Source organism: Amblyomma mixtum, chromosome 4, assembly GCF_055824585.1.
Source record: "Amblyomma mixtum isolate Tamu chromosome 4, ASM5582458v1, whole genome shotgun sequence".
Lineage (NCBI taxonomy): Eukaryota > Metazoa > Arthropoda > Arachnida > Ixodida > Ixodidae > Amblyomma > Amblyomma mixtum.
In genome coordinates this window covers 114,137,534-114,157,501 of record NC_143015.1, presented here as the reverse complement: position 1 = coordinate 114,157,501, position 19,968 = coordinate 114,137,534, and the positions used below count along the sequence as shown (strand labels likewise).

Sequence of the window (19,968 nt, the reverse complement as noted above, 5' to 3'; positions counted from 1 at the left end):
TGATTTCACTGTGGTCCTTTGTAGGACCAGCATTCGCCAACGCATTTCCAATACTGCCCAGTATTAGCCCAATATTGGAAATGGGTGATTTCACTGTGGTCCTTTGTAGGACCAGCATATGCCAACGCATTTCAAAACTGCCCAATATTAGCCCAATATTAGAAATTGGTGACTTCACTGTGGTCCTTTGTAGGACCAGCATTTGCCAACGCATTTCCAATACTGCCCAATATTGGAAATGGGTAATTTCACTGTGGTCCTTTGTAGGACCAGCATTTGCCAACGCATTTCCAATACTGCCCAATATTGTAAATGGGTGATTTCACTGTGGTCATTTGTAGGACCAGCATTTGCCAACGCATTTCCAATACTGCCCAACATTCGCCCAATATTGGAAATCGGTAATTTCACTGTGGTCCTTTGTAGGACCAGCATTTGCCAACGCATTACCAATACTGCCCAATATTGTAAATGGGTGATTTCGCTGTGGTCATTTGTAGGACCAGCATTTGCCAACGCATTTCCAATACTGCCCAATATTAGCCCAATATTGGAAATGGGTAATTTCACTGTGGTCCTTTCTAGGACCAGCATTTGCCAACGCATTTCCAATACTGCCCAATATTGTAAATGGGTGATTTCACTGTGGTCATTTGTAGGACCAGCATTTGCCAACGCATTTCCAATACTGCCCAGTATTAGCCCAATATTGGAAATGGGTGATTTCACTGTGGTCCTTTGTAGGACCAGCATTTGCCAACGCATTTCCAATACTGCCCAGTATTAGCCCAATATTGGAAATGGGTGATTTCACTGTGGTCCTTTGTAGGACCAGCATTTGCCAACGCATTTCCAATACTGCCCAATATTGTAAATGGGTGATTTCACTGTGGTCATTTGTAGGACCAGCATTTGCCAACGCATTTCCAATACTGCCCAGTATTAGCCCAATATTGGAAATGGGTGATTTCACTGTGGTCCTTTGTAGGACCAGCATTTGCCAACGCATTTCCAATACTGCCCAATATTGTAAATGGGTGATTTCACTGTGGTCATTTGTAGGACCAGCATTTGCCAACGCATTTCCAATACTGCCCAGTATTAGCCCCATATTGGAAATGGGTAATTTCACTGTGGTCCTTTGTAGGACCAGCATTTGCCAACGCATTTCCAATACTGCCCAATATTGTAAATGGGTGATTTCACTCTGGTCATTTGTAGGACCAGCATTTGCCAACGCATTTCCAATACTGCCCAGTATTAGCCCAATATTGGAAATGGGTAATTTCACTGTGGTCCTTTGTAGGACCAGCATTTGCGAACGCATTTCCAATACTGCCCAATATTGTAAATGGGTGATTTCACTGTGGTCATTTGTAGGACCAGCATTTGCCAACGCATTTCCAATACTGCCCAGTATAAGCCCAATATTGGAAATGGGTAATTTCACTGTGGTCCTTTGTAGGACCAGCATTTGCCAACGCATTTCCAATACTGCCCAATATTGTAAATGGGTGATTTCACTGTGGTCATTTGTAGGACCAGCATTTGCCAACGCATTTCCAATACTGCCCAATATTAGCCCAATATTGGAAATAGGTAATTTCACTGTGGTCCTTTGTAGGACCAGCATTTGCCAACGCATTTCCAATACTGGGCCAATTACTTGTGTTGCATGGGATAAACAGTGTGAGGAGCAGTCCTGGTTCACGTGTTTTCTACACGTAAGTAATGACATGGATGTCATTTAGACGTGAAGCTCTGGGAACCTGTGATCTAACTACACCAGATGCTCTGGTGTTCTCGCTATAGCAGCGGAATAGCCTGTAACCGCTCGGGAAAATGGGCGCAATATCCTTCGAAGCTAGCGTTTTCAAGAAAATGTAAAAATTACAGGATTGCACTTAAGTGTGCTCAAGATCGGAAGTGCTGAAGCATTTCCCTGTGCTCTCTTGCTCCCTCAATTTTTGTCATTATTTTTGTTGTCATTTTTGTTTTCGATTTTCAGTTTCGGTCTTTTATTTCAGTCTTTACGGCGCTCGGCTGCTGACCGGAAAGACGCGGGTTCGATCCCGGCCGCCGCAGCCGAATTTCGATGCAGGTGAAATTCTAGAGGCCCGTGTACTGTGCGATGTCCGTGCACGTTAAAGAACCCCAGGTGGTCGAAATTTCCGGAGCCCTTCACTACGGCGTCCCTCATATACGGAGTTGCTTCGGGACGTTAAACCCCAATGAACCAAACCATTTTTAATTTGTGTTTATTCGAGATTTTTTTATCACCCAGGAAAGGACTGTTTAGCCACTTTAGCCAGTGTATGTTATGTGGCTATTGTTGGATTGGCTATGGATCTGTCTCGTCAGAATGACGCCACTGATGAGCCAAGAAATACTTTCGTATAAAAACCTTACAGTGATAGCTCACGTCAGGGGGGAGACAACCTAGAGTTTCCCCTAGTGTTCATGTTAGTCCGCATACATGCATCTTGTGCCAATTGTGTGCCGTATAGATTTTACATACAGTCTCACTGTGACGTCTTTTCACGGGCAGCTGTTGGAGGAACCTCGCTGCTTGCACCCTGGCAGAGTCACGCGCGAGTGTCTGAAGGAGCCCCCAACCGACGCCATCTGCGGTGCGGCGAGGTTACACCTGTCGACCTACGCCAACCTCAGCAACGCCTACCCGTACCTGCTAGCCGAGATGACGCACAGGTAAGACGAGCATTTCTGCTTGCTGATGCAAGGCTTGCTTGATACCTCCTCAATCCACGCCGCCATTAGGCTTATACAGGGTGCTTCACCTAAGACTTTGTGGGGTTTTAAAATTGGGGAGATAAATCCGTATTCCCCGCTTAACCGCGGCTGACCCAGTTCAAAACCGCCGGACCCCACCCCGTGGTCGCAAGCGCTACCGAGCGCACGCCAACCACGGCGGGCCTTGCTCTGCGGGAACAAAGGAACGACACACTGGCTGACACACACAAGGCATTTATTGCTATAACAACAATAACGCCAGCTAGCAACAAAATACACTGAGGAATCGAGGACGTCCGACTCACCATCACGGTTACTAGCGAAGTTCGCCCATGCTAGGGCAAGGGAAAACTCCGAGGCCGGACGGGATGGGCTGGCGGGAGCAAGTTCCGACCAGCAGGCGCCCACCGGCGAAGAGCGGAGCCGCGAGCGATACGTCCGCGCGCTTTCCCGATCCCAAGCAAAAGAGAACTCTCTCCCCCCCGCGCGCGCAGCAAAACACGCCATCTAAGGCGCTGGTGTCGCTGCGACCCGAGCGCCCTCCCCTGAAAGTTAAAGTAACTAAGGGGAGTGCGTTGCGGGGAAGCTAACCACAAGGAACTAGTGTGTTGCGAGAAAGCGAACGCATGGGACGAATGCGTCCCCACAACTTTACACAATTTTTAGAAAGACGCTTTTTGAGTTAGAAGAGCATTTTTTGGCACAGGAATGCCAACGTGGTATTATCAGATACAGCTAAAACATGCTAACCAGCAGGCTGGCTAAATAGTATTAGTTAACAGTTTAGCTATTACTGTTAGACTCATTAATTACTGAGAGGCGTATAACCCACCGAAAGTAATACAATATCAGTTTTTAGAATTTCGAAAACGCGCTTACCCTCGGCGCTGTGACCCAACAAGTTTGGCAACATCGCGGTAAAATGCATGCGCTTTCGAGAAGCTTGCAGGCAAAGCAACTTCTCTAATGCATGTAACTCGTCGAGATAGCTAACATTTGTTGGGTCACAGCGCCGAAAGTAACCGCATTTTCGAAATTCTAAAATTGATATGGATATTACTTAAGGTCGGCTGCATGCATCCCAATAGTTAAGGAACCTAAAAGTAATAGTTAAAAAGTTAACTGTTCAGTATTAATTAACCAGCCTTCTAGCTGGCACGTCTCAGCTGTATCCTAATTTACTACACCACTGACAATGCTACGGCAAAAAAGCACCCTTCTAACTCAAAAAGCCTATTTTAAGAATTGACTATTCTTAGGTGAAACACCCCGTATAGTGGCCTGTATCTATGCACTGTCCTACAGTCCGTTCATTTTTAAAGGAAAAGTGCAGCTCGCGCCACCATGTCACAGGGCTGCCAGTCAAATCATGTTTTATCAACAAAAAAAAAACAGGGAAAACGAAGACGCAGGACAAGAAGGCACACACACACAGTCGCCGGACTTATAACTGATTTATTTCTTGCTGAACCACGTACCTACTTAAAGCAATTTCCTTCCGCAAGCGCACGTGCAAATTTTTATTGTTTGTATGTGCGCTTTCGGAAGAAAATGGCTTCAAGTACGTGGATGGGCAAGAAATAAATCAGTTGTAAGTCCAGCGACTGTGTGTGTGTGTGTGTGTGTGTGTGTGTGTGTGTGTGTGTGTGTGTGTGTGTGTGTGTGTGTGTGTGTGTGTGTGTGTGTGTGTGTGTGTGTGTGTGTGTGTGTGTGTGTGTGTGTGTGTGTGTGTGTGTGTGTGTGTGTGTGTGTGTGTGTGTGTGTGTGTGTGCGCGCGCGTGTGTGTGTGTGCGCGTGTGTGTGTGTGTGCGCGCGTGTGCGTGTGTGTGTGCGCGTGTGCGTGTGTGTGTGCGCGTGTGAGTGTGTGTGTGCGCGTGTGCGTGTGTGTGTGCGCGTGTGCCTTCTTGGTTATTTATTTATTTATTTATTTAGATACCTACAGCGCCCGGAAATGGGCTTGTAGAGTGAATAATGCATCCTCGTTTTCCCTGTTTCTTTATGTATACAGAACTGAATAAGCAATTCGTCCAGCAATTCGCGCTTCAAATTATCTGGCACGAAACACCGTTCCCGGCTCACCCGTTCTCATAACTTCGAAATCCCTGACAACTCGATGTCGCACACAAAAAGTGCCCACTAATTATGGGCCATTGCAGTGCGCGAACAGGATGTAGAATGTGCACCCTGTTCATCCCGTCCCAAGTGTGAAAATTCTTATTCCTGTAAAGTGCAAGCCAGGCATTTTTACCTGCTCTCTTTGCCTTGTAAATTATGGACCCCGACAGGAGCTGCGCACTGCCGTGCATTCCGGCAATAACGCCCCTAATCGATGAGGTCAGCAGGGTGGCTTCACCTAGTTTAAGGTATTATTGCCGTGGTGCACGCTTTACAGAACAAACAAAGGAGTTTCAGCCTGGTCGTCCCCTAGGAAAGAAGCTTCGTTTTACGTTCATCTTCGCCTCCATAACCGAAATCGCATTTAGCGCGAAAATATAGTTACTCCGTAGCAGCATTAGGGACGAGGTATGAAGCTTCTTTACAGAGAAAAGAAAACTATATGTTCTGCACAGTGTTTGATTGAATAAGGAAACACTCGCAGCGTCATGAACTCGCAGCGCCATGAACTCTGCCTTATAGTATAAGCCATCTACTGAAAGTTCTGAAGCCGCCGCGGTGGCTCACCGGTTATGGTGCTCGACTGCTGACCCGAAAGAAGCGGGTTCGATCCCGGCCGCGGCAGTTGAATTTCTATGGAGGTGAAATTCTACAGGCCCGTATACTGTGCGATGTCAGTGCACGTTAAAGAACCCCAAGTGGTCGTAATTATTCGGAGCCCTTCACTACGGCGTCTCTCATAGCCTCAGTCGCTTTGGGACGTTAAACCCCGATAAAATAAACCAAACCTGGAAGTTCTGAGGTCACCATATATGTTGCGAGCATGGAGCCCACTGCGCCTCTTGGCCAATCAGCCGAATTAATTAGATCGCACCGGATCGAAGGCAGTGATGAAATTCGCCCCAAGCTTAATCGGAAACCACCTAGTTGAAGCGAATGCTTCTACGTTCGGAGTGTCCAGAGCCCGCTGTGTTCTGGAGTGCTTTGGCCTGATAACTTGCGCGGCAGATTGTAGCTGCTTCTAACAGTTGCAACTTTGATATCATCTAGTTTAGTTTATGGGGTTTAACGTCCCAAAGCGACTAAGGCTATGAGAGACGCCGCAGTGGAGGGCTCCGGAAATTTCGACCACCTGGGGTTCTTTAACGTCCACTGACATCGCACAGTACACGGGCCTCTAGAATTTCTCCTCCAAAGAAATTCTAGCCGCCGCGGCCGGGATCGAACCCGCGTCTTTTGGGTGAGCAGCCGAAAACCATAACCGCTGAGCCACCGCGGCGGCTCTCTATCATCTATCTTTTCGCATAAGAGAATTCGAAGTTAGTGAAACTCAAAACGATTAATAAAAAAATACCTTAGAACCCTTGCCACAAATATTTTGCAAATATTCGACTTCTAAATTATTCTATATACTTATCTATCTTAGAAAGAAAAAGTGTGGAAGGCTAACGCCCAAAACAAAAAATTAAAACAAATGGCCCTGTCCGTGCCACGAGGTATAACACTATAACGTCCTTGCCCAATAATCAAGGAGGACGTTGCCACAATGAATGAGAAAAAAAAAGCGCTTGAGGTGAGCAGTGCCGCTCTTGTTAACTTTTTGCGTGGTTGCTGGCGAAAATTTTTTTTTTGTTGCGTAAGCAATACTGCGCCAGGTTTCGAGCCGTCGCGTAGCTCCCGGCGGTGGCCACGGTTGACCTTCAGCCGCAGCGAGGTCGAACCATAGAGTTTCTTACTACTACCTAGAGGGAAAGCTGGCGGCGCTGCACTTCAGCCACCATGGACGCTCAAAGCATCATGGGGCGATGAGCTACTTGTTGCGGCACAGTCGTAGTTTTTCGGGAACACCGAGTGGCAGTACTAAGGCGTTTCATTCCGAAAACGTAGTTCGTGTGTGCGCAAACGACTTTCGCGCGAACGCAGTGTGCAAAAGCCATAGTAGCGAAAACGCGACGACACACGATGCCAATAAAAGGTTTTACTCTTCCGAAATGCCATTAAAAAACCTCTTAAAGTATCTAAACAACAACATTTTTTTTTAAAACATATTTACTTCTAAAAGTGCGCCTGTTAATTACGAAATATTAGTTTTTTTAGTGTTCATCACTTGGCCAATAGGAAAGCTAGTCATCTCTTATTTTAGGCAAACTTTGCACTTAAATGCTTTTCTGCTCGGTTGTTGTAATCATTAGACAAGATATTGAATGTTAGGACGTTTGTAGTTATCAAACAGCTTTATTTTTTTATTATTTTTTGGCCAAAAGTTGCAGTTCCGCAACAAGTAGCTCACCGCCCCATGCTGCTTTGAGCGCCCATGGTGGCTGAGGTGGTCACGTGGGGTCTCCATGCAAACTCCCATAGACGGCTTGCCAGCTTTCCCTCTAGGTAATAGTAAGAAACTCTATGGTTCGAACAGATGGAGTGCCGTTGCCATAGCAACCGTTTCAGCCGCGCTCCACCAGGAGGCAGGACCGTCGCTGCACCGCCGCCGCTGCCGCGCGCCTAGTCGCGTGCTCTCGACGCTGCTTACGCAACTTGCCCGGTTTAACCAGAGCTAAATCTCAGCTAATTTTTTTCTTTTTTGAGGGCGCGCAAGGGAGGGTTATAACTTTAAAAGTGTCGCCTCCGGGTTCGCGATCATACGAGACCTTTCTCGGCTGCAGGTACCGAGCGAAGGAGACGTTCCTGCGGCAGAGGCTTCTGTCGGCCGCGACTTTTGCCGGACAGGGCGCGTGGAGCGGCTACTGGCGCGCGAGGGCCCCTGCATACTGGGTCGAACTGAAGGACACCCTGGCAGGTAGGAGGAAGACGCATGCCACATCTCGACAGGAACCCATATTGGCAGAGGAAGTTGTCGTTGCTTTCGAGTCTACCCATTTCTTAACGCCCACGTCTCTTTTGGGACGTGAAGTGAAGCATTGAGATTAGACGACCCTTTTCTTCTTTCCATACGTCAACTGACTTTGGAAACCACAGTCCCAAGCGTTAGGTGAATTTTAGAGTCAAACTACAAAAAATTATGATGGCACTTGTCTAGTCGTACCTACGTGGAGGAATATGAAAGCATGTGTTTTGAGGAAAGTTCGTTTTGTTTCATTACGATACTATATCAACGTCCGTGACTGTTCTGACGTCCACATACTATATCGACGTCCGTGGCTATTCTGACGTCCGTGCACTATATCGACGTCCATGGCTATTTCGACGTCTCTCTTCTCACGTTCACATACTATATCGACGTCCGTGGCTGCTCTGATGTTCATGTACTGCATCAACTTGCATGGCTATTTTGACGTCTAAGAGCGTTTTTCGCGCACTCGGAGCCGGCTTGCCGACAACGCGACTCACAGCCTTAACCCCCGCCCCCTCCCCTGCACACCTCCCCCCCCCCCCCCCTCCGCGCCTTTCGCATCATCGCTTTCCTTCTTTCTACCTCCTGCTCCTCTCCATGGATGCTTAAAGACGCTAGCTACTGCCCCCAGCCACCCCTGAAGAAAAAGCCGAGCCGCCTTCGAAATGTTGGATATTAAATTAAATTAAAGGCGTTGGTTCGAGGTTTGTCACAGTTTATTATAAGACATGACACCCAGCCAGACAGGCAAAGCTGTGAAATTGTTTAGTTTTAGAGACCAGCTATTTCCAAAGTGACTTCTTGTTATATAAATGCGTTCAAATCATTACAGCTGAGACCTTGACCATAAGACGATGTCATTGAAATGGCGCCATTATATGGGAAGATGTCAATCTCTTGACGAATAGAAGGCGCCGACCAAAATAAAGGATGGGATGACGTTCCGGCTTCCCCACGGGAGCTTTGTTCACAAACTCTTGTGAACAAGGCTCCCGTGGGGGAGTCGAAACGTCATCCCATCCTTTCTTTTAGTCGGCGCCTTCTAATATCGTCATGTACCATCCCGACCAGACGGGTTTCCGTCAGACACTAGACTTCATGTCAATCTCTTGTTTTCATTATTACAATATATAGAAATACTCAAATTTCCTTTTTGCTGAAAACTCTTTTGTGAGGTGAAAGAATGGTTTGTTTTTTGGGGTTTAACGTCCCAAAGCGACTAAGGCTATGAGAGACGCCGTAGTGGAGGGCTCCGGAAATTTCGACCACCTGGGGTTCTTTAACGTGCACTGACATCGCACAGTACACGGGCCTCTAGAATTTCTCCTCCAAAGAAATTCAAGCGCCGCGGCCGGGATCGAACCCGCATCTTTCGGGTCAGCAGCCGAGCACCATAACCACTGAGCCACCGCGACGGCTGAGGTGAAAGAATAATTGTTCATCCAGCAATCACGTAATCAATCAACCATTCAGTGTAAAATGATCGGACGGCAAGAATAATTGTTCATCCAGCAATCACGTAATCAATCAACCATTCAGTGTAAAATGATCGGACGGCACCTCTGTTGTGGTTTGCGCAGAGATGCTGACGTTCGGTATGTTGGGCGTCAACTTGTACGGGGCCAGCGCCTGTAACTTGGCCACGGTTCGCGACGAACGGGACGCCGAGCTGTGCCTGCACTGGTTTTCCCTCTCCGTGTTCTTTCCCGTGCACCAGGGACTCGGAAAGGTACATTGCCCTTTCGCAATTTGGTCTTTGGTGCATGATGTTGCCAGACGCTTAAAGGGGCTGCGAAACACTGCTTGGGGGCATACCGGCTATACTTCAAGTGTGTTGTTTATGTCACACAGATGCTGACTTAAAAAGAATTACAGGAATCGATGCACAGGAAGGGGCGTTGTTCAGTGAAGAAATTTCAAAATACAAGCAAACAAAACGCTGCCCTCAACTCGATTTTGGCGGGGCTTCCCACTCCTGTTTCGCTTTCCCAATGACGGCACCTGGCGCAACCAATCAAAACAGCCAGCCAGAGCACGTCGCGGAAGTTTGTACTCCATGGTTGCCTGCTCTCTGTAACTCGTTCTTGCTGAGGCTAGCAGCGTCGTTTCCATGCCAGAGCGCCCCTGGTGGTGTATTTTTATTTTACTTGCTTTGCAGGGCTTTTATCTAAGACAAACAAGTTGTTTTTGTTGATCTAATATAAAACGCAGACAGGTGACAAAATGTGTCTATTTATTCACACAATTTGAAGTATATTTACTGTTTCTCCGATCATCAAGCTCGCGCCAGGCGATGTCATATCCGCTGCTAAATACCCGCCACTGTGTTGCGACACCATCAGAGCCATGAAGTTGTTTTTGGGAGGACATTAAAATATTAAAAAACGGAATGTACGCGGTACTACCGACGCTAATAGCACCATTATAACTCACTGTATGCAATCAACAGGCAAAACATTTGACTAAAATTGTGTTTCTGGGCCCCTTTAAGGGGACGCTCAAGACGAGTGCATTCAAGCTTTTGTTGTTGCTAAAAATAGAATGCATGGCTCCTGCGGGCTACGTTCATGTTTGTCCGGAAGCAAAAGACGCATTTATTGCTGACAAAATTGCGTGTGAAAATATGTTGGCCCCTGGATTAGAATAGGCTCCGTGATCACCTTATTGAAATGAATGGTGGTTAACCTAGCCCCTTGGATCAGCGCCCAAAACACTGTGTCGGCGTAGATGGCTTACATGCGAAGGCGGCCTGTTGTGGCGACACCTGTATTCAGTAATCTAAAATTAAAATTGTAAATTGGTTTTTGAGGAAAGGAAATGGCGCAGTATCTGCCTCACATATCTCGGTGGACACCTGAACCTCGCCGTAGGGAAGGGAGGAAGGTGGGAGTGAAAGAAGGAAGAGAGAAAGAGGTATAGTAGTGGAGGTCTTCGAATTTCGACCACTTGGGGATCTTTAAACTGACATCGCACAGCACACGGCGCCTTTCTCGTTTCGCCTCCTTCGAAACGCGGCCGCCGCGGTGGGGTTCGAACTCGGGTGCTCCGGCTCAGTAGACAAGCGCCTTTACTACTCAGCCACCACAGCGAGTTCAATAATTTGTCCTTTCCTAGATTATGAACGACCTGTTTTTAGTGAAATTGGCCGTTATAGACGTGCGAATGCCGCAATTTCTCGCATGTAGACCATGTTGGGACTGGATTAAAGACGTCGGCGCCACTAACTTATTGCCTGGCCTGAGGAAACGAGATGCGAATTTGCTTGAGGACGAAGAGCTTTATGTAAAAAAAAAGTTAAATATTGCCGGTTTGTATAAGAAAGAGCTGATACATGTAGTAGAGCCAATGTTCCCTAGGTCCCTCCACATTGTCCCTATGTTAAAACGTCACGTGACGTAGCCACAGGAGAAGGTGAGGAGGACCGGCCAAGGTCGAAGAGCAGGTTGGCGCGAAACCGTTTGTTTACGAGCCGTGCAAGCGGCGGGTCTTCGATGGTGCCATCCGAGCGGCTGGAGCGGCTGGGACACCACAGCTAATTGGTCCAATATTGGAAATCTATTGGCAAAGGCCGGTCGCACAAAGAACAGTAGGGAGACCATCCATTTACACATTTCATAATATGTGACGCAACCGCCTCTCCTGCGTCCTTTCCTTCCTCCATGCGGCGTAACCGGCGTAACCGTCTGTGGCGTAACCAGCTCAGTGAACGTACTCCTCAATTTTTGTCTTTTTAGGAATCGAAATGGCGCAGTAACTGTCTCAATGGAGGAAGAAGGAGAACGCGGAGCAGTGCAATGAAAGCAAAGACCGTTCGAGGAGAAAAGTGGAGGAGGAGGTTACGGCAGCAGCATTAAGACGTCCTCCACGGCGGCGACCCGCTAAGAGATGGCGCCAGAGTAGCGCGCGCAGTGTACATTCACCGATGACGTCATCTGAAAAGTACGAAGTCTGTTAGAAAAGTATCCGGCTTTATTTTTTTTTGCGAACACCTGATGGATATGAAACAAGCGCGCTTACAGCAGCCGACCTTGAACCCTCGTGCGCATGCACGAATTTTTTCCCGCCTGCCGATAGCGTCAGTCGCTGGCAAGCAGCGTTTGAGTGAGGGAGTGCGCAGTGCTCTCGTCGGTTTTTTGTTGCAATGAAAATGGCGGCGCGAGAGGAGCAGCGCTACTACCTCAAATTTGGCCAGAAACTTGGCGACAGCCAAGTGGAAACCATTCGAAATGTTCAGGCGGCTTTCGGTGATGATGCTATGAGCAGCACACAGATTAAGCAGTTGTGCAACTGGTTTAAAGACGGCCGCACATCCGTGGAGAGAGAGCCACGCTCCGGTCGGCCATCAACATGCCCAAATGACCAGGTAATTGCCGAAGTGCACGCTGTGGTGATGCGGGACTGTTGTGTGACTATCCGAGAAGTTGCGGAAGAGGTGGACATCAGCAATTTTTCTGCACATTCCATTATCACCGAAGATTTGGCCATGGAGAGAGATGCGGCGAAATTCGTGCCGAAGCTGCTCACGGTGGAGCAAAAGCAGCTTCGTGTTTAAGTCTCACAGGAGATGCTGGATTCCACAAACAATTACCTTGACTTTACCGCCGCCGTAATCACTAGTGACGAGTCTTGGGTGTACGGGTACGACCCGGAAACCAAATCCCAGTCGTCACAGAGGACGCATTCCACGTCACCAAGACCAAAGAAGGCCCGCCAAGTGCGCAGCAATGTCAAAGTGATGCTGACTGCTTTTTTGACTCCCTCTGTGTGGCACACCACGAGTACGCACCCCACAGGGTCAAAGAATGACTAAAGAGTACTACAGGAATGTCCTCCATCGCCTACGTGGTACTGTGCGGCGCAAGAGACCGGAATTGAGGTCAACAAAAAATTGGTGCATCCCTCGCGGCATTGCTCCTGCACATTCCTCGCATTTGATTCAGACTTTTATGACGAAAAACCTGACTCCTGTAGTTCAACAGGCTCCTTACTCTCCTGATATGTCCCCCTACGACTTCTGGCTGTTTCTTAAAATCAAGATGCCATTGAAAGGAGCGCGATTTCAGAAAAGAATGGACATTATGGCTGCAACGACAGGAGAGCTAAATTCCATTCCGAAAAGGGCCTTTTCGGAATACTTCCAACAATGGCAGCACCGCTGGGAGATGTATATGGAGCCCCAAGGAGACTACTTTGAAGGTTATTAGGTTTTTAACGCTCCAGTTATGCCAGTTTTTTTTCTTCGGGCAAAGGTCGGATACTTTTCTAACAGACCTCGTATGCGGCGAGCACGTCGCGAGGAGTGCAAGTTGTGGTCACCGCTCGTTCAGAGATTGAACCAGAGCTTAAAGGCCATCATCCGACCACAAATATCTAGAAAATTTTGCTCAAACTTTCTGCATTACCGGTTATCGCAATCGTATAATTTTTCCCCCGTTCCATATACCACGCAGCCTTCTAGCGCCATCCAGCAGCGAGTGGCGAACCAAGCACTCCGGGCTACTGCTTTGCGCCGTTTCCTGCTCCCGTATGCCTACACGACAATGGTGAAGGCGTCGCAGGGCGGCGGCATGCTGGCACGGCCCACCTACTTCGAGTAAGAAGATCCTCTACTATGCCAGAACATGTGACACTTCGCACTTGTTTTCTTTGTATTGTACATACTCCTAGTTCTGAGGAGTGCGTAGCGGAGAGAAAAAAAACGTTGGGAGCGTATGGCTCATGGCAGAGACGTCTTTTCAGCGTTCATAAATAAGTGAATTATACAAAGAAAAGGCAAATTCACTGTGTCACTCATGGTGGACACATCAACCACGCTGCGCGGGAATTAATTAGCCTCAGGAAAGGAGGCAGTTGTCAGTTTGAAGGGCAAGCAGCAAATTTTCTTATGAAAGGAGAGGCTCAGTAACAGTCACTCTTGCTGGACACTTCAACTACGCCGTCAAACTAAATGTTGGTTTTCAGGAAATGAAAGCTGTAGTAACTGTCTCACTTAACGATGGACAACTGAACCTTGCCTTTATAGGAGGCAACAGGGTGGGAGGGAAAGAAAAGAGAAAGAGGTAACGTAGTGGAGGGCTACCCATTAATTTAAGCCACCTTGGTATTTTTTTTACCTACGCAGAGATCGAACAGCAGTCTGCCGTTTTTTGTTGCTTCCACTAAAATGCGGCCGCCCAGGCTTGAATTCGATGCGTAGTTCTCGGGCTCTGCAGTTGCACGTTCCAACCACTTATGTACTGCAGCAGGTTCAGCGTTCACATAATTTCGGTCTTGACGTCACTGTTGTACTGAAATTCGAAAATCAGACGCATAGTTCTTGGGTTACTTTTACTGTAACCTGAATACTTAAAAACAGCATACCTATGCCGGGAACGAGTTCTTGAATGAACATCATAGTCATTCGTTCGCGTTTGCTCACTATGCCCAGGCGTGATGTTTTCCACCCCTCTCTGTTTATGAAAAATCCAGTTCATTTCAACCATGCTTCACCCCAGTATGATTAAAACCACTTTCGCCCTCTTTTTTTCCAGATTTCCAGGAGACCCGTACACGCACCAGTACTCCGACCAATTCATGTTCGGGCCTGGCCTCCTTGTCGCTCCTCAGATTGGAAAGGTGCGCGTTTAAATGGCCCGCTGCTAAGGTGGTTGACGCATATTTATATGTGCAGAGTGAAAGAATCAGGTACAGTCTTTGTCAAACGTAACCAGGCTGCACGTTTTTCTTCTCAGTCGTATATTAAAGCTATTATTACAGCCCTCAAGCTCTAAATCTCTGTATGGTAAGAAGAACCCCTGTTCTCATCTTCAAAGAACTTTTTGATCTTGAAGGAAGCCGTGAGGGCTCTGTTATACGAATGAGAAGCAAACCATGGAGCCTGGTTACTTTTGACAAAGACTGTACTTCAAAGAGACACTGAAGCACTTTTTGTGAAAATCGAGCTTCCAGCGGCGTCCTAAAGTTTTAACGTGACGGCTAGTTTAGTTTAGTTTTTATAGAGGTTTAATGTCCCCAAGTGACTCAGGCTATGAAGGGTGCCGTAGTGAAGGGCTCCGGAAATTTCGACTATCTGCGGTTATTTAAAGGTCACTGACATCGCACAGCACACGGGCCTCTGGAATTTCGCCTCCGTCGAAATTCGACAGCTGCAGCCGGGATCGAACCGGCGTCTTTCAGGTCAGCAGCAGAACGCCATAACCACTGAGCCACCAAGGCGGTCTTGTAACGTGATAGCGTTAAAGGCCCCGTTATGCAGAAACTCTGGCGTCGACGTTGTCAGCAAAAGATCACTGGCATGGCCCTGACAGGTGTTCCCCAAAGAGCAACCTAAGAGGCAAGTGGACCACCTAGGTAACGTCAACTCGCGGCGTCATCACAACCTGCCCACTGCATAGTGAGCAACTGCCCACCATGGCAGGTGGCAGTTAAATTAATGATTGCTCGCTCGGGAAGAGCAACCCAGGCTGCACAAATAAAGCCCACCGCTGGGAGCACCTGCAAGGAAAGTTGTCGCGGCTTGTAGCGTGCGAAGAAGCCGATGCGGCCAGCAGGAGACAGAAGAGTGCTTAGCACCGTGCGCCAAAGGGGATACGTCGTAACTCTACCGCACGCGATAATTGTCCGGTTGGGCGATCGTTCGAACACCGACAATGGCCAGAAGGTAAAGTACTGCTCAAGCCGGGAGATTTAGAGGAAGATGGTATCGTGCGAACGGGTCGTAACCAGTCGGTATACATATAAATGCCTAGAGCGCTCAAACCGTGAGCTCTGTTCTCCATTTATGACAATTACCGTTGCCTGGCGGTCTCGATACAGGTTTTAAAGGCATAAGGAGTTAAATAATCTTCATGGGAATTTTATTGCACGATAAGGTCATGTTTCGAGCCGTAGGTCACTTTGAAGTGACAGAAATGTACTCCATGGTGGGCCATTTGAGTGCCCTAGACAGATATGTGGACGACTGTACAGGGGCACTGTGCCCTCCCTTATAAATTTTTTTAAACAGTTCATAGACTGTCTATAGACTTCTGTCTATAATGTCTATATACTCTCTATAGACAGGTCCTAGAGAACTGTCTATATAGGCAATACAAATCCTATGGACCATTTATAGACAATCTATAGATTTATGGCCACACGCTTTTAGTAGACTTTTGTCTATAGACAGTCTATTGACTATGACTAGACAAAACGGCATATCGATAGCAAGGCAGTAGAGTCTATAAGAAGTCTATAGACTGTCTATCGACGATTTTTATAACAGCTAGTTACGCACTAACAGTGATACTCAGTTTGGCTTTCCCTTACGACTTATGCGGCATACCATTGCCTAACCATTTTCTTACCTGTTCGAACATCTGATCGCGCAGAGATTCCTGGTGGAGGTTTACTTCCCCGCCGGCCGCTGGTACGACTGGTACAACAGCCACCGCATCGACAGCGCTGGCCAGGTGATGTTCGTGCCGTCCCCAAACGCCACGGCGGCCATGTTCACACGCGGAGGCACCATCATCCCCGGGAGAGCGCTCAACCGGTACGGGCATCTTTCTGCCTCCTTCGGACATGGAGTGCAGTGTTAGGAGATCATATATACACTTCGTGACATCCCTTAACAACTGTAGCACCTTCAACGCAAAACAAAGTGAGCAAAGTTTTAGGGGGATCCTCACTGCTTTAGTCAACGTTTCGACTACAGTGTCTGCGTCTGGATAGACAAGTCCTTGTGTAGAAACGTTGGCTAGCAGATTGAGGCTACTGCTCGGCCCTTGTTCACTTTGCTTTCGGCAGCCATCTTTGTGCCCTCTCGCTACCGTGCAGTACCTGCATTATTTGTGCTCCTCAGCGGCTTATGGAAAGCACAAATAATGCTCTGGTTGGATCTAGTTGGCTTATTGTTGCAGTGAACAAGGTGCAACCGACGAAAAGGAAACAGAAAGGGAACATTAAAGGCTGTTTAACTGTTAAGCTACTAGGCCAAACCAGGCAATCAGATGAGCCTATTTATTTTATATTGGGCAAATTTGTTATTTCGAAGCCGCTGGTCCTGTGGTTCCATGTGCTCCTCTGTGTTAAAATTTTTCTCGTGTTACTCCGTGCTCTCGTCAACTGTGAAAGACAAAGTAGTTTGAGCTACAATTAAAGACAAAAGGATGGCAGCTAAGGTTACAGCAACTTTAAGCTGAATATATTCTAGTGAACTTCAAGAGGAGGGGGTCTATCGGAGTGACTCTTGTAGTGCGCTGAGGACCATTTGTGCGTACCATAAAGTAGGAAACGTATAGCGCTGTGAAGAAGACAGGCCAGATCTAGTGATGTCAGGTGGAGAAAACGTCAAATTGAGAAACTTGCTTGTATAACTGGACTTCAGATGGCGCACCACGCGAGTTGGAGAAGTATTTGTTATGTAGTGTATTTAACCTGTTAGACGATAACAACGCTGATGATTAAGATGGCTAAAGGGAAAGACGATGGTCGGGTCATCTGCAAGACAGAGCAATCAGTACTGTACACGAAACTCTGTCGATGCTACTAAACCAGTGCACTTGCATGGCGAAATACTTTCGCTTTGCAGCGAAGAATGTATTCCGCTGGGATTGTCTGAGGGATCAATACACGAAGTTGACCTGTTTGGTTTGCCATGACTTCGGAATTAGAGCAAAATGAAGATTTACCGAAGAATAGAGACAACTTGAGTGCTCGTGTTGTCTCTACATTCCTTTGCGTCCCATTTTTATGCAAATTTTGTAGTGTTGGAAGGGCATAATGGGGATAGCATCTAGCACAAGAGATAAGAAAAAGAATCGTTCACACAGCACTCGAGCATTGTCCCCACCGTAAACTAATAATTTAACTAGGTTACATATGATGTGTGTAGCAAACTTTTCAGGCATTCGCTCGGAACAGCTTGCAACAAAACTGGCGCAAATATAACCGGTGAAAACAGCGGCACTAGTTCAGCATCTCTGCCTGCTAAGGATGAAATCAGGTATAATTATATGCTTTCAGATAAGCCTCACCAAATAGAACTGTGCCGTTGAAAAACTCCAAAACATATCTACCTGTGAAGTTTAAATTATTGAGCAAGCGTATAAAAAGCTCACAAGGTTGCTCCACAGTTTTTCAAACGCAGCGCTTAAGATTCAAAATCATTTGCGCAAATCTTAATCATGTCCAATATTCTCGGCAAAATTTTCTGAAAATTGAAAAATTATAAAACAGTGTTCAGAAATTATTGACGGTAATGGTCTATTCTTCTGACATGCAGCGAAATCTTTCTTTTAAGGTGTTTCCACCAATCGCATGTAACAATTAAGACTGCCTTAGAAAAACAACGGGGAACGCTTTTGACGATAGGAAAAACGTTAATAGAAAAAGAATACAAGATTTCCAGCGAGTGGTCTGCGGATATATTGATTGTTGTATTGAAATCTAACATTATATGAAAAAAATTGCGTTCAGAAACGGTATTGAGCTCAGAATGGTTTTGTCTGGAATTGTTGGGTATACAAAGAAGCTGGAGAAATGTAATATTAGGTCTTCTTCGTGTCGTTACAGCAGTCATTATTTGCACGCGGCAGTGTGCCTATCCAAAGACGTAACAGGGGGCGCCAGAAAGTTAGGCGGCGGAGGAGATTGAGAAGTTTGCGGGGATTCGGTTGCCGCAGCTGCCAAAGGACAGGGTTAGTTGGAGAGACATGGGAGAGGTCTTTGCCCTACCGTGGGCGCAATCAGGCTGATGATGATGATGATACTTTTCAGTTCTACCAACGACATTCACATCATAGTGTCGCCGGACAGCTCCGACTACGCCTACGGCGAGTTGATCAGTGACGACGGCGTGTTGACAGGTGAGATACCGAGAGAAAACCTGCGATGCTGAAAACGCGGCAAACAAGTTACCTTGAGGATTTACAAGCAGAATGTTTACTGCTCATTGTAATCATGGCGAGAATCTGGTTTCTAGCGAAGCAGATTTTTTTAGAGCGAGAACTCTACTCCTCGGGGTACAACTTCCAATTCAGATGTGGATGAGACAATGACCTTCAATGCCTCACAAGGTCAAACCGAACTTAATTGCGTACTAGTACGGCCCAAGCCCTGGCAGTATATGACCACATGACTTCATATGTCCTGGTCGGTGATGTAACTGCATTGGCTTAGTTCTGAGAGCACTAGAAGCCCCAGCTATTGGAACACACCAAGTGCTGCTTTCACTCCAAACTTCGATTTTGCGTCGTGTGATACTACTACTTACAAAACTGAGGCAAAATAAAGTGAAGTGCCACGGCTGTGCTTCTGCCAAAGTTGCCATAAAAGACAGAGACCAACGTTTTCCGAAACTCTTCGTGCTGGGAAACGACTGCTTCCTCCATTCGTTAGTATGCGAGGAAATACTCTTTTTTTTCACTACTGGCTAGGTAGGTAAACTTTAATGATTAAAATCAGGTGAATGGTTCTCGAGGTTTGTAGACCCAAAGGGGCAAAAATGCGACATCGGTCATAAAATATGTCTACAGCCCAGGTGATTTCACCAGACTGGAGCATTCCATTCGGTGTGGGCAAATTACGTGACAGAAAGGAACTCTGCGGACACAGGACGATGCAGATGAACGACACAGGCGCTGTCATGTCAAACCAATGTTATGCAAAAACTGTCATGACAAGCCAACTAGCACGCTGCAGTACCCACGTTAGGGACGTCACCAGACGGGAAAATTCACAGTTGCTCGAAGGAAGTGACGTCACTGGACCGGAAGTGGTCTTATTTCGTTGGGAGGTATACAGCTGCCAACTGCATGCATTGCATGGCAGCATTTGTGGGCGTTGCATAGATACGGCAGGCAACTATGTCTGTCCTAGCTATCCAGCGACAGCAAATGCTCCCATTCGTATAAAACTTACCTAGCCCGATGATCTATTGCCAACACAAAATGGAATTTGGTCTCCGTAGGGCTCTTTTTCGATTCACTTTCCACTAAGCGCTTATAGTTATATGCTAAATGCGAAGAGCAGGTGCCGAATATTTTTATATTTCTTTTTTATTGTGATCAGGCACTCTGCTCACTTAGTGCAGTGAAACCGACCGACTGATGTGCTGTACGTTCGTAATACCATCGACGGCACCTTGCGGCTGTAAGCCTCGATGAACTTTGACTACGCTTAGACTAGGCTGAGTATTTCAGAATCCCAGGCTCCTAGGGCATGTAGGGTTCTAATTAGCCATGGGTATCCCTTGGTCGGGCATTACCCAT

The 19,968-nt window shown here is 47.1% G+C and overlaps 1 protein-coding gene across 1 annotated transcript in view; it reads left to right on the top strand.

Moving 5' to 3' along the window:
• LOC149347953 (lysosomal alpha-glucosidase-like) overlaps nt 1–19,968 on the top strand; it is a 47,161-nt gene that overhangs the window by 18,316 nt on the left and 8,877 nt on the right. Inside the window, exons 6-12 of the mRNA XM_089585701.1 lie at nt 2,549–2,709; nt 7,530–7,663; nt 9,298–9,446; nt 13,168–13,310; nt 14,248–14,332; nt 16,087–16,250; nt 18,476–18,564. Coding sequence (XP_089441827.1) covers nt 2,549–2,709; nt 7,530–7,663; nt 9,298–9,446; nt 13,168–13,310; nt 14,248–14,332; nt 16,087–16,250; nt 18,476–18,564 — 925 coding nt within the window. The remainder of the gene's footprint in view (nt 1–2,548; nt 2,710–7,529; nt 7,664–9,297; nt 9,447–13,167; nt 13,311–14,247; nt 14,333–16,086; nt 16,251–18,475; nt 18,565–19,968) is intronic.